This window comes from Peromyscus leucopus, chromosome 23 (genome assembly GCF_004664715.2).
Source record: "Peromyscus leucopus breed LL Stock chromosome 23, UCI_PerLeu_2.1, whole genome shotgun sequence".
Taxonomy (NCBI): domain Eukaryota; kingdom Metazoa; phylum Chordata; class Mammalia; order Rodentia; family Cricetidae; genus Peromyscus; species Peromyscus leucopus.
In genome coordinates, this window is record NC_051082.1 from 1,689,974 (window position 1) to 1,704,671 (window position 14,698).

Consider the following 14,698-nt stretch of genomic DNA (forward strand, 5'->3'; position numbering starts at 1 on the left):
GAACTCTACCTGAACCCAGAGCTTGGTGGGTTTGCTTTTGTTGTTTTGTTTTGAACTGTGTAAGCCTCAGAGATTCTCCTCTCTGCACCCCTCAATGCTGGGGTTACGGGTCTAGGCCTGTGTGTCACCATGGGGGAGACACACAGCTGCCTGGTGTTAGGGTCTGAACGCTTCCTGGTTGTGCTGCAAGCGATTTCACTGTAGACCCATCTCTTCAGCTCAGAGCACGCTCCTAACAACAAAACTAAACGGTTTATTTTCGTTTATTTTCTTCCTGCTGTTTGCTTTATAAGAATCAAACCAGTTGCACATGTGATTTTGAGAAAATAGGTAGCCAAGGTCTGTCAATCAGGGCAAACGTAAAATAGTTGAGAACAAGAATGTGAAAGGAAGCTTGAGTCTTTTCACTCCATCTGGTGGGAGTTCTCTGTCACTGCAGATGGGTTTGGTCTCAACATTTCAGTCCATAGTGACTCCTGCTTGCCTTAGGGCTCCCCTTCTGCTGGGCTGCTAGGTGGCTCACATTTCACTCTTGTGGACTTAGTGTTTGCTCATTCTCAGGAACTGTATTTTACCATGTATTGGAGGGACTGTGATTTGACCCATGGTGTGCCTGCATACTAGGCTGAGTGCTTCAACATGTCCGTAGATTTCTTCTAGAGGCGAAGACTTGCTGTGAAAGTCCGTCAGTGTGACTTAGGCTCACAGCACAGTCGCTGTAGGAACCACCTGCATGTCAGTGTGTGGGTTATCAGGGGCGTTTTGTTGGCACCTTTTGGGAAACTTCGGTAAGACTTGGTTTAGAGACATTATTTCTTAAAGAAACTAGTGAGCTGTCTGATATTTCTGTATAAGTATCTCACTCAGTTTCTTTTGCTCATTGGATTGTATCCACCTTGCAAAACTGACTTCCTCTTTGAGAGAAAGAGGCACTGAAGTAGAGTGCCAGTAAGGGTTTGTACCCTTCAAGGAAGGGTCCCTCTCCCTGGAGTCCAGCAGTCACAGAGCACACTGTCCAGCAGAACACCTCCGTCCACTCACACCCCAGCCCCTGTGTTCCTGCTCACACCCCCTGGGCAGCACTGTGCTCACTTGCCCTTCAGCCACTAGAAAGAGGCGAGTCCCGCTGTGGAGGGGGCTTTCCAGTGGTGCTTTGCTGGATTTTTTTTTTCCTGTCATCGTTGGCTGGTGTTGTTGTTGCTGGTGATATTTTTTAAAGGAGGAAGTCAGGAGATTGAGGGACGAGGGTTGCTTGAGCTCAGGAGTTTGAGAGCCTCATCTCAGAAAAACACAAGATACAAAGAAAGAAGGAAGAGAGACTCAGAAAGGCTTGGTCTTACCATGCAGGCAGTAATGCGCACAGTGCTGCTGCAACCCTTTCCAGATCCTATACCATGGGAAGTACACGGTGCTGCCTGCTCTGCAAAGACTCTGAGCTGCTGTTTGTGATCTGTTTCTGTTCAGGTTAAAAAGTGTCTTATTGGATTGTAAAGAGTCATATGTGCAGCGTAAACATCCAAATGTCAGTTTAAAGATTGCCCCTTCTAAGGTTGTTGTTGGTGCATAACCGCAGCGGAATGTTTGGTCTTCTTTAACTGCCCTGATGAGATGCTCACGCATAGCCTCAGCTTGGGTCCAGATCGTACACAAAGGCAGCACTTGACATCTGCTTCTGCTTTGCTTCCTAAGGTATGAAATCTGAATGTGGCCCTTTTAATCATGCCCAGCACTCCATCTAAGTAGCTTTCCATGATTTGTATACAAAAGTCACTTCCCAGGAGAGGAAGGCTCATGAGCTTGAAGTGTGCACACCACTCACAGCAGAAACCTTCAGTTTGAAAGTCATTTGAAAGAAATGAGTTTTAAAAAAGAGAAATTGGAACCACATTTAAAGATATTTATGTGAAATGAGAAAGAGTTCGTTAGCCGTTCTGGCTCAATACATGCTGTGTGACTGTAACTTCCAGGATAGGTTTCTAGAAGTTAGTAATAAGCCTGTATTAGTAACTCAGAAGTATTAGATTGCTGGAAAGATAAGGTTTAGAAACAGTGTTGTAGTGCATTGAGATGGCTTTGCAGCTAATGGGGCTTCCTGACAACCCTGAGTTCAGTCCCCAGGATGCACATGGTGTAAGGAAATGTCCACCGCCTGCAAGTTGTTCTCTGGCTCCCCACACATGTGGTATGGTATACAAGTACCTACGCTTTTACACTCACACACTGTATTTTAAAATACAAAAACATAGCTCAGTATAGTGATACACAATATTTTTCCCCATCTTAAAATGCAGCAGGTTCAAAGAGGATAACATTTTTTCCCCTCGTGTTTCAGTATAACTGTCGTATTTTTATTTGTGGTCAAAGTACTTTTTTTCACATGAGGCATTTCAAAACCAAAAATGACACAGTTTTAGGATCATGGTGATAGATCACTGAAGATGGCATTCCTTGACAGGAAGAGGAACCTATTTCTGGGTCACAGGAAAGGGTGCACACAGGGCCCTCCCACAGTGGTCCTCTGCAGAGCTTGGAACAGCTGTCCTTGTGGTTACTCAGTAAGTGGGGCTGCTGAAGTTTGCTGGGCTTTACTCAGTGCTGTTTGCTCGTTTGAGCCCTTCCTCCTCACCTGCCTGTGTGTCAGAGCTCCTTCCTTTCTGCCTTCCCCCTGCAAGCTCTCAGTGTGTCCTGGAATGCTACTGTGCCCTGGTACTTACTCCACTGCCTGGACCAGGATCCTGGACTCTAGCTCACTGTACACATACATCTTTTTCCAGGAGACACACTTCTTAAGCAGCTTTTTCCACACAGGGTCTGGCAACAAGCCTGGGGGTCCTCTTAGTGGTACTATGTCCTTCGTAGGAGGACACAGGCCCCCTCCCTTGAAGTGCAGAGCTCACCGCTCTCACAGTCTTGTGGAGAATCCCATGAGGCATAGAATGCTCAGCTTCCCCAGTGACAGCTCCTGTTCACTTGTGGGAAGTGTGTTCTGCACACAGGTGAGAGACTGCAGTGAGTGGGAATCCGGAACAAGAAGAGTCTCAGTTGGAGGTCAAGGCCCAATCTTTACTTAACCTTTATTTACCCCAAGGCAGGCTGGCAGCTTTTCTTTCTAGAGCTGATGAAGAGAGCACTGTTAATTTACTTAAGGCAGAGGAACAGTTCCTGGTTCATTAGTCCATCTTCCCCTGGTTTTCAGAAGCAGGCTCTTTGGAAAGGCCTGGGCATTGTTTTTCTTTAGATTCTGAGTTCTGTTAGACCATGTCTACACATTATGTATTCGATGGATAGTCTTGGTAGCATTAGCTTAACTGCACTGCTTCTAGAGAAACAAACAACAACAACAACAAAACTGCATAATCTTTAAGAGATAGAAGAATATATTTCCTAAACAGTCTGTATAGGGGTTTCCCCCCTCTTAAAAATTAGATATATAATAGTGTAGAATCTGGCTGGAAAAGATTAATAAATATTAATTCAAACCATGTGGGATCATTATTATTTGTCAGCTTTTGAGCTGACATTTTCTTCTGGGTTAGCTCACCCAAAGTTCCAGGTTAACCAGTGGGGGTGACACCCTGATGGCCAGGACAAGCTGCGATTTGGCTCTGTGTGTGTGTGTGGGGGGGGACCACTTGCAGGAGTTGGCTCCATTTTAAAAGTTTGTAGCTGATCACTGATGCGTATGAGCGACTTCGAGGAGCTCTGCTCATGATGCATGTACGAAGGTGGGAGGCTTATGACCCAGCTGCCAGTGGGATGGGTGCAGGGTGTAGTAGCTTCCAGTCTGAGGTGGCTGGTCTTGCTTGTTCTTGAAACTTGTTCTTGAAAAACAGACTTTCCATTTACTTATCCCACTTGCCTTTGCTGCACAGTGAAGCAAGCCCTTGACAGGATCTTTTTCTGTGGTGAGTAGTAAAGGATCCCCTCCCCCTGCCCCACCATCTTCAAAGAGGATATAAATAAATGTAAGTATGGTTACCATTAAAAATAAATGTGAAAATATTTTCCCACTTTAGTCTGCTGCCTTACATGGTCAAGTACTTCCAGCATGGACTTAGAGAGCGCCTGGTGTGTTAGGAGATGTGGCTGGCAGCAGCGCCCTCTTGTGGGAAAATAACATACTGCTTTTTTCCATGTGTACATTTCTGTTAAAGATCAGTGTGTAAAAACATCTTCACAAAATGACTTTCTGACTGGACCCCACTACTGACTAGGTCTTAGAAGAAAAATAGTGGGGATGGCTGGGGAGAGGAGAATTCTGAGAGCCAGAAAATGTTTTTGAGCAGTTCCCTGTTAAAATCTTTTTGAGAAGTGTCACTATTGTTTGTTTGTTTGAGGAGACTTACTCTGGAGCCCTGGCTGTCCCAGAGCTTGCTGTGTAGATCTCAGTCCTGGGATTGAAGGTGTGGTCATTCTGGCGGCACTGTGATATACTTAGAGACTGTTCCCTAGGCTGAGCAGCAGCAGAGGTCTTCCAGTCCTGTTTTTAGAGTGCAGTACTGAGGGCAGCAGCCTAATTCCTGCTCTGGGGTCACGGGTACCATGTTTAGGCAGGAAACACCCTTCCCCTCCCCACGGTCATGGCTGAGAGCATTGCTGGGGTGCTGGGGTGCTGGGGTGCCTCGCTCATCCAGAAGTGAAGCCACCAGCACAGATGATGCTGTGTGCTGCTGGAGTCTGCTTTTACGGAGAGGAAGTGGCTTTATAGTTTTTAGTAATTTTAGTGCCAACAGACCACACAGGACTCTGGATTGAGGAGCTGCGGGGCAGGTCGAGTACACCCAGCCCAGCAAAGGACCTTCCCCGTGTAGTTGATGCATTCGATGTGGTGTCTTCTGCGATACGCCGTCAGTTAGAAGGGAACAGAAGTGTTAAGGAACTGCCAAACATTTCAGGTGCAGTTTGGTTTTAAAATCAATGTTTGAGGAGCACCTTTACTGATGTTGGCATGTTAATAATGTGTTAAAACTTGTATCATTGATATCTAGAGTCTTAAATGCCTACGTTAAAATAATTATTACATATATAATATATACATACATATATGGAGATGTTGGGGTTGGGGCACGTGGTGCACATGTGAATGTCAGGACAGCATTGCAGAGTCAGTTCTTTTCTACTTTTACATAGGTTCTGGGATTGCACTTGGGTCATCAGCTTATTCGGGCAAGCATCTTGGTCTGCTGATCTGCTGATCCATTTTGCAGCCAAATGCTTCATTTTTGTTGGTGTGTTTTCAGGAGTTGTTTATATATATATATATTGGTTTTTCAGGGCAGGGTTTCACTGTGTAGCCCTGACTGTCTTAGAACTCACTCTGAAGACCAGGCTGGCCTCTAACTGTGCCTCCCTCCTGAATGCTGGGATTAAAGGTGTACACCACCACCACCACCACCACCACCACCACCACCACCACCACCCAGCAATTTCTTTCTTTTTTTCTTCTTCCTTTTTTTTGGAGACAGTATCTCACTGTGAAGACCAGGCTAGCATCCAACTGAGAGATTCATCTGTCTCTGCCTCCTAAGTATGAAGGTTAAAGGTGTGTGCCATGATACCAGGGTCTTAGTCTCTTCATTTTTAAGGGGTATAATAAATATATTAACATATAGTAAGGGCAATATTAAAATAAGTAGAGCCAGGTGGTGGTGGTGCACGCCTTGGGAGGCAGAGCCACTGTGAGTTCAAGGCCAGCCTGGTCTACAGAACGAGATCCAGGACAGGCACCAAAACTACACAGAGAAACCTTGTTTTGAAAATCTAATAATAATAATAATAATAATAAATAACATGGCAGTTCTGTACATAAAACATGCCTAAAACTGTAAACTCCGCCCCTTGGGAGAAGGGCTGGAGGGGACCACAGGTAGTTTTTTCAGGCACCGTCACCCCAGGCATTTGCTCTGTGCACCTCACCGACATCTCCTTTGGGAGCACGGTTTGTTTTCCTTCCTCTGTTGTCAGATGTGCAGTGTGTCACGTCCCACATTGCTTAGTAAACTTTCTTCCCAGAGCTGAAATTCTGACCTTTATTATTTCTTGGGGGTCTGCCCTCATAAACACGGCTTTGACCTCCAGCAAGGAAAGGATAGCATTAGAAATCAGGAGGAAGCTGCTGGCCTGGAGGTTCTTTAACCTAGCACTGCCAGCAGTGACCCACCCCAGTGGCTATACAGTCCATCTGGGGTCATCTTGCCACTCCAGGACTGTTGGGAGGGTCTCTGTAGAATTAGAAAGACTGGCACAGTCTGTCCGCATTTCTCAACCACGTTCTGATGTACATGTCTTTGATCTCCATACAGGTGTTTGTAAATGCAGTTTTTAGGATTCATTGGAAAGCAGGATTCATGGAGGGGCTGCATTATAGAATATTTTTAATGCACTTTTGTTCCTCTGAGGTACATTCAGTAACAGAAACTAGGCCAACAAGTTATTGACAATTAGTGGTCCTTTGGGACTCTGCTTTAATGAATAGATAAGAATGATTTGTAATTAGCATAATAATTATATGCAAATGAAGGCTTCTGAATTGCTCTAAAACACTTCTGAACTGTTTAAACAGCCCTCCTGAGATCTTGTTACTCTATTAATTTGTGTAGCAAATCTTTTTTTCATAGATCATGCAAAGATAAACTTCAGCCTGGCCCCTATGCCAGTGATTATGAATTCCAAGGTGGTAGGACCTGAATTAATGAGATTTACTTATTCTGTATTAATGGTACTCTGTGGGAACCTGCAAGGGTGAGGAGTCACTGGGGAGATGTAATTAAAAACAGAAAAGAACTGTTGAAATCAGTTTCTTAAACAAGTTAGTAAATGTTATTTCTTTCTCTGTTATTTGCTATAGTAACATTCAATGCAAACACTTTTTTAAACATGCTGACCTGGAGTATGGCTTGCATCTTTGTCAACTCCAAGCATACAGTCAGCTTTGGGATTAAAGACCTTTTCTTTTCTTTTTTCTAAGGGCCATAATATTTAAAAAGGGATGGAGTGGTGCTGATAGACTGAGTACTTGATGCTTGTCTTCACATTTCGTGTATCCTCCCCCTAAGCTTTGCTAAGTTGAGCAGTAGTACCCATGCATTTTAAACTTAGTGATTATCTCTGAGCTGTTTGAATAGACACCTAATTAATCATCGCATGCTAAAGTAGAACATTTGATAGCTGGCTGCAGGATCCTAATGTTTACTTTGTGAAACTCCCTGTGGGCATCGGGTTATGTGGGCTGGGCCTGGTCTTTATGAGCAGGTGTGGGAGGGGAGGTTGCTAAGGCTGGTGCTTTTGAGTCGCTGTTCCTGTTTCTGCTTACCCTCGCCTGTGCTAACCCAGGCGCACTTTAAGCAGTTTCTGGTGTCTGGGGCTCATCTTGATTTTCCACAAGCTGTCAAACTCACCTCCTACTCCCTTCCCCATTCATAATCATGAGTTAAATCTGGGCTCAAGGACATATTTAGGTTGGCTCAGCAAAGGTTTTATGCTTACATTTGGGGGGGACAGCCACTATGCTAAAAGATTCATAAGACTAATATTCTTTGTCTTCAAAATGAACCTGGTTTCTGTTGAGTCTCTGTTGAGAGTGGCAGTCAGTAACAGATGTGTACCCGAGAGGTAGTGCCGCCTTCCTGTTCCAGGGCAGAACAGCTCCTTATACGAATTTAATGACTGTGTTCTGTGACTCCAGTGTGGAGACACTAATCCACTTATTTACCATATCATACTTGATTTTGTTCTCCAAGGGGATCTTGACTCCATTCGCCTTCATTTTTACTTAAATAAGAATCTCGGTGACACAGCGTTGGTTAGCACTAATGCAAGTGTGTCTCACGCCCTGTGCTTTTGTGTCACTCGGGCACTATTGCTGGAGGAGCAAGGACTGTTGGAAGGTGCACCTCACTAGATAATGATGGTTTCACCAGGCCTTTATCCTGACCAGGCCTCTCGGCATTGTCTGGATAATTAAAATTATATCACAAAAAATGTTAAACACAATGCACCTTAGTATAATAAGATTTCACTCCATTTAAACCTGATTTTAATACCTTTTTTTTTAAGTGTGTTTCCTTGGCCTAGTGAATTTGCCCTTTTTTCCCAAGGATTACAGAAAGTGCATAGCAGATTCAGCCTTCAGAATACCCAGGAGCTGAAGACTCAAGCAGACTGCAGCTGTCTTCACCCACAGTATTCTAAAGGAACTAATGAGATGAGAAGTCTGCAGCTGGTGGCGAGCACAATAAACCATGAGCCAGGGGCTTCTCTTCATCAGAGCCACTCTTTCCCCCTGGGATCCCAGAGGAGACAGAATACTAACAGAGCCAGCAGGCTGTCTCATTCCACACTACTGCTCATTTGCAGCTGTAATTGGTAGCTGAGGCTGCATTCTGTATGCTGAAACTGTCATACATGAAGGAATATATTTGTTCATTGTGATATGGATATAAATCGACCAGTTTTCGTATCCAGAGACCAAATCAGATACCCAACAATAAAACTCAGCAAGAAGATGCTATTCAAAAAAGAAATTAATGTTTATTGTAAAAATACAAAATTGAGGTTGTGAAAACTACATCCGCTTCCTGGCTTTTCATATTATGCTACTTAATTCAACTGATTAAACATTTACGGATTCAAGCTAGCTAACGCAGAATGTCTAGGTTTGACAAGGTGCGTTATCCTCACCTGTCAGAGTTAAGATGCTAGTGTTGATAATTGGATTATATTACGTTTTCAGTGTAACGCCTTTAATGTTTGCTGCTGTGCACTCCAGAGAAGAAAACAAAGAGGGGAAGGTTTCGTTCTGTGTCTCCACCTCAGGAAGACCACTTGGACTGGCTTCTTGGTGTTTTAAATGTTTACTTCCTGGGATTGCTGACACCTATAGCTGCCCTGTGTGATACAGTCATGTGAGTCAGGACAGACAGAGATCAAAGAGTTCCGTAGGGGCTGGAGAGATGGCTCAGTAGATTAGCACTGGCTGCTCTTCCAGAAACCAGGGTTCAATTCCCATCACCCACATAGTGGTTCCCAGCCTTCTGTAATTCCAGTTTCCGGGGATCTAGTGCCACCTTCTAGCCTCTGAGGGCAATGTTTGCATGTGGGGTACACAGATATATGTACAGGCAAAACACCCATACACATAAAATGAACAAATCTTTTAAAGAGTGGTTGAAGTCCAGGTGTAGGGAGCCATGTCAGTTCCTCAGTTCCTCAGTGGATGGTAAACTTGATGCGTTTTAGAAAAGCAGCCTTGGCTCCCTCACGTTGATGATGAAGGCTCGCAGGTGTGCCTTCAGAATTAGCGTCAGATCTAGAGTGGCACTTTCACAAGGTTTTCAGTCTCTCGTTTCTGCATCTACTGCAAATGGGTTCTGTCGAGGTGTGAAGTGTCTGCCTGGCGTGGAGCTGGGGTAGAAGAGAGCGGGTTCTCTCTCTTCTGACCCTTCTCTAGCTGACACCTCTGCTGGTCTCTTGTGGCAGACCTGGAAATGATCGATGTGGTCAGAGTTTAAACCGAGTTCTCCCTTGGTGAGTTGCGTGGCCCTGGTGTATGGACTGCCTGTATTTAATGCCGTTGGTTTTATTCCTTCAACCCTGGAGGTGATTGTGTACACTTTATTGTGTGTGTACTTACTTTTCCCATGGGTGTGGGCAGGCTTAACGTTCACAGCACCCCACAGTTCTCCATACTCAGTCCTGAAATCCTGCTCCCCGCTTCGCTTTCACAGTTGACTATGTCCAGAATTGAGGTCTGTCTCCCTGCTGTGATCCGTATTAGCCTTCTGCACCTTTATTGTTAATGTCACATAAAACAATGGTACAACCTATAACCACGTGCAGAAATGTGATGTTTACTATTCAGTTCCCTTACAGTTCAGGTTTTGTAAAAAGAAAAGAAAAACGTGGCTGGTGTGGCCATAGCCACATCACACTCCAGTCCATAAGAGAAAAGGGGGGTGGGTTCTCTCTCAGAGAATAGGCTGACAAATCATGGCCAGCCTTTTGGGGATTAGACTGATGATTAGAATTTAATTGTTGAAATATTATAAACATGGTATGGCTGCCTTTCTACTTTTGTTTTTGTTTTGTGAGGCAGGGTTTCTCTGTAGCTTTGGCTGTCCTGGAACTAGCTCTGTAGACCAGGCTGGCCTCGAACTTGCAGAGATCCTCCTGCCTCTGCCTCCCGAGTGCTGGGATTAAAAGTGTGCTCCACCACTACCTGGTTTTTTTCTACTTTTAAATATGAAGGCTACTTGTCTTATGGAAGGGGTGTGTTCTCAACTGGTTTTGTTTGGTTTTGATTCTGATTGAATGTTCTCTCTTCTCTTTTGGTAGTTAATACATACTTCTTGGGGTTTGGGTACCTGTTTTGTCTTGTCTTGTCTGCCTCTTTCAACTAGACTGATGCTAGGAACCAGCCCTCTGTTCTGGCCTTTATCATCCTGTGGTAGCTGTTCCATTGCGACTTTGATGGAGGGAATGGTGCTGGGCATGGTTGTTTGATATAATGTTGCTTTTTAATTTGGGGCAAAGGTGGGCTTTAATTTTGAGCCTCTGTTCGAGAAGAGAATGGTCTGGAGACGTATAGATATGAGTTGTTTAGGTAGCTTACTTCTGTGAATGCAAGTTTTGGGATCACCTGTTCAGTTGCTTCTTTCCTGGGTCTGAGAAAGCATGCCCGTTTTTATGATGCAGGTGTGGGTTGGAATTTACAGATTCATCCTGGCTGGCAGAGATTGAAGTCAGTGCTGTTGTGCCCAGACAGATGAAGTGACTCTGGTTCTGGAGTCCTGCCCCCCCAGGGCAGCTCATCCCTGTGCGTCCTTCCTGAGTAGTGCCGACTGGCCTCATGTCCTGGCCATACCACGTTAACTATTTCAAATCGTTGAGACAGGTTCACGTGTTTAGTAATTTCAGCCCTTTCTCTAGTTTCTGAAACCATGTTGAGATGGCCTTCCTGTCCACAGTCATGTTTACCCAAGCATGCTTCTTAAAAGTTTAGTTTCTTTCCTGATCCTCACTCTTTTTCTTTTTCACATGGTTTATTTATAACCCTGCCTAGGACTTATTAGCATGATGTATGCATTTGCTAACTGGTCACTTCTCAATGGCCACTTGCCAGTGTGCTTTCTTTGCTTTGGGAAAGTTTGTATTGTACTTTGGAGTGTGCTCTGTGCATGCTCTGTTTGAATGGCTCTTAACTCAGAGACTGCGGTTTCTAGCCAGAGTTTCCCCTGGGCCTTGTCTGAGTGCTTGCTGCAGTGTTTGTGCCCTTCACCAATGCTGTGAGGCACCTTGGGGCCCCAGAAGCCGGCCTGGAAGGAGCGCGGTCTCCAGGCTTTAGACTGACCCTGGGCCTATATCGTGACAACTAGTGAAGTTCCCGTCATTTGTGCATACTCCAAAAATAACTTCACTTCTGTTGAGAGAGGATGGAGGGAGGAGGGGAGAGGGACAGGCACTTTGGACAAGTACAGTCTGTCAGGCAGGATGTACTGAGGGAAACAGCTTACGTGCATGAATCGTAGATTTTGGGGTCATCTGTGGCTTGCTCTCACTGAAGATCCTCAGTCACCCATCCCTGCCTCTCATGACAGTGAGGGACTTAGAGGACACAGATCCAGCTGGGAAGGGAGGAGGGAAGCCCAGGAGCAGGGCATCTGGTCTCTTTCCAGTGCAGTGGTGGCTCACAGTAGCAGAAGCAGCCCAGTGTCACCACGGGCAGGCGTTGTAGACAGTGAGGTGGGCATGCTTGAGTTCTTCAGCATGTCTGCATGATTGTCGGCTAAAACCATGAGACACTTAACAGCCCAGCAGCTAGTCTTGGTGGGCTGCTATCACTCAACACTCCTAATTACATAGTTGAGATAAAAGTGTAAAAAGTAATGGGGTGCGAGCTGCAGGTGCTGTGTGGGGACGGCACCCCCGTGTGTCAAAGCACAGGGTCTCGCTGCAGAAAGCCGTCTGGCAAGGTTCAAGGATGGCTTCTGGTTTTCTTCTTAACCTCCGACTCTGTTCTGCTTTACAGGACTACAAAGCCGATGAAGACCCTGCATTATTCCAGTCAGTCAAGACCAAGAGAGGCCCCCTGGGACCTAACTGGAAGGTATTGGCTGCCGACCTTGCTGACAAGTGGAGTCTTGGCAACATGACAGCTGACAGGTCCCGAGTCTCACCAGAGGCGGTAGTGTTTAAATGAAAAATAAGAATTGCACAGAGGGTTTTATTTGCAGGGAGGACTTAGAACACTTGCAGCTGGCCTGTGTGTGCCGCATTAGCAAACAGAACAGAGCCGTGCTGTGCCGAGGAACCTGAGAGGTGAATGGTTTGCTTTTGGGGACTGTGGCGTCTTCTGACTCTGGACAGTACAGAAATCATGTTAAAGGAGGGTTTGTAATGGGGTCTAGTCGGCATCAGCTCTAACAAGTTCGCTCCACCCAGGGTCTCCTGACCTCTGTGGTAGTTACGGTTCTGGAGAGCAGGACATCAGAGCAGTCTTCATGGCGAGTATTTGTATGCAGGTAGAGCACACCTTCTTCACTCCATTCATGGAGTAGGAAAAGCAGTTCCAACATAGTCGTGTGGTATAACGTGCTACACGAAGTGAATCCCTTAAGCAATCCCGGTAATTCTGATTAGTTTGACAGACCAGGAGGCACATTAAAAACTCAAACCTGACCTGAGCAGGATTTTCTTGGCAGCCAAGCTCTAACAGGCTGGTTACAACTTCAGGGAACAGTGCAGAGCTGGCTGTAGAGGATCACTGGTCAGCCCTGTTAAACTGCTGTTAAAACTCTGTTGTAAACTGTTGCACATCAACTAAAAGGAGGGATCTGACTTGTTTTATGTAAAATGAGTCATTGAAAAGTGTGGTGGTTCACGGCTTTAATCCCAGGACTCAAGCAGAGGCAGGCAGATCTCTTGTGAGTTCAAGACCAGCCTGGTCTATGTCAAGTTCCAGGACAGTCAAGACTACACAGTGAGACCCTGTCTTAGAAAGGCAAGAAAGGATCATAATTTGTCTTATTTTCACATTTGTTTCCAGGGTAGAGTTCAAAACTCTTCCAACCTAATTACCATAACTAGAGATTAACACTCAGGAAGCGGTAAATGTCGCATGAGCATTGTCTGAATCTACTCTGAGGGTTTTCCAGGTTTGTAGCTACATCCTCGAGACACCCACAGGTCCGGCTGGTGGCTCTCCAGGGTGTGTCCCTGCTGAGGTGGCACTGCCCTCTCTGGGGCTGACTGGCTCACAGTGCTTTTACAGAGGACGAAGAAACAGAAGGCTTGTGACAAAACACTGAGTTCTTTCACCCAGTTACCGGTGTTTGGATGTAGATTTCACACACCTGTTGCCTGACGGGCCTGTTCTGCTTGAATGCAGAGCTTCCCCCATGGGAAGGAACTCATGGTTTTCCGGCCTGCTACAGAGTTACTTGATGTTTTTACTTTTGCTTGGCTTTTCTGCTTCTTTGGAAATTATAATGTGTGTTACTAACATTGCTTGTTCTTGCTTTGCTGCTGTGATGTGTGTTTACCCATGGTCCTTTCGCTCTGGTTGGTGACTTATTTAAAATTCTGGAGTAGCTCAAGTTTGTTTGGGGACAGGGTTCATGGTGGGGCCCATGCTACCTGGGGGTCACCACACAGCCCGTGCAGTCCTTGAACACCTAGTGGTTCTCCTCCTCAGCCTCACAATGCTAAGATGACAGGCATGAGCCATGGGGGCTGTGCCTAGCAAAGAAGTCCAACAGTGACTTCATATTGCCCATGCAGAAAGCTACTCCAATCCACTTGCTTGTTGATCACTTGTTCACGATCCACACGGTGGTAGACGCAGGGATTCTTAAAAAGCCAGCAGCTGCTAACTGAGCTGCCATGACCTAGGAATAATGGGGTAATGAAGAAAACAAGCCAAACCACCATTAACTGATGTGCAAGGACATGAAGGTCACATTCGTGACAACAACTGAGCACACATGGGAATGCGCACCTATGGACTTGATCAGCGGGCATGTGTCCTTACTCCACCTATTGGTGTTGGTGGCAGGCTGAGGACAGAAGTGTGTGTGGGCATGACAAGACATCTGCTGTGGCCTCTGCTGTACCGTGCAGGCTGAGAGGTAGTCTCTCCGAATGAAACCTCCTTGCATCATCCACCTGCTGCTTCAGCAGCAGGCTGTTGCTTACCGATCCACATTCCAAAATGTGTCCAAGGCTAAGTGAAAACCTAAGGGTCTGTTGGTTTGTTTGTGTGCTTGTGTGTCTTTAGTTGCTCAGGGTGTCAGACCCCAGTGATTGCCTTGATGCTTCCTTTACTTGATGCAGGGATACTTCCTGTTGTATTTACTGCTTTTCAGCTGAGGGGGGAGGGTTCCTTGTGGTCCCGGGGACTATAAAAGGTCACATTTAACTCTCCAAATTTCACTGTGGTGCAGACACAGGTGCTTTGTTTATAAGTGAGAAATGTGGCCAGAGAAACCCGGAGAAGAGTTGTAGGAGAGACGGCAGTGCCTGCCGGGTCTCAGGCCTGGGTCCAGTGCTGTTGACGGGGGTGATGGGCAGACTTTCTTCAGCCTCGTTGGTTGTGTTGCATCGTGACGGTGAAACTCTGCTGAGACAGTTCTGCACAGAGGTCAGGGCGTTTCCAGGATAGAGGTAGAAGAGGAGACCCGTTCAGATTCTGTGAGGTACATGG

General features: G+C 45.8%; 1 protein-coding gene across 3 annotated transcripts in view; it reads left to right on the top strand.

Annotated features, from left to right (window-relative positions):
• Positions 1 to 14,698, top strand: part of Pitpnb (phosphatidylinositol transfer protein beta) — a 51,680-nt gene that overhangs the window by 20,598 nt on the left and 16,384 nt on the right. For all 3 annotated transcript variants that reach the window (XM_028859116.2, XM_028859115.2, XM_037198596.1), the window contains exon 8: positions 12,026 to 12,103. In XM_028859116.2, coding sequence (XP_028714949.1) covers positions 12,026 to 12,103 — 78 coding nt within the window. The remainder of the gene's footprint in view (positions 1 to 12,025; positions 12,104 to 14,698) is intronic.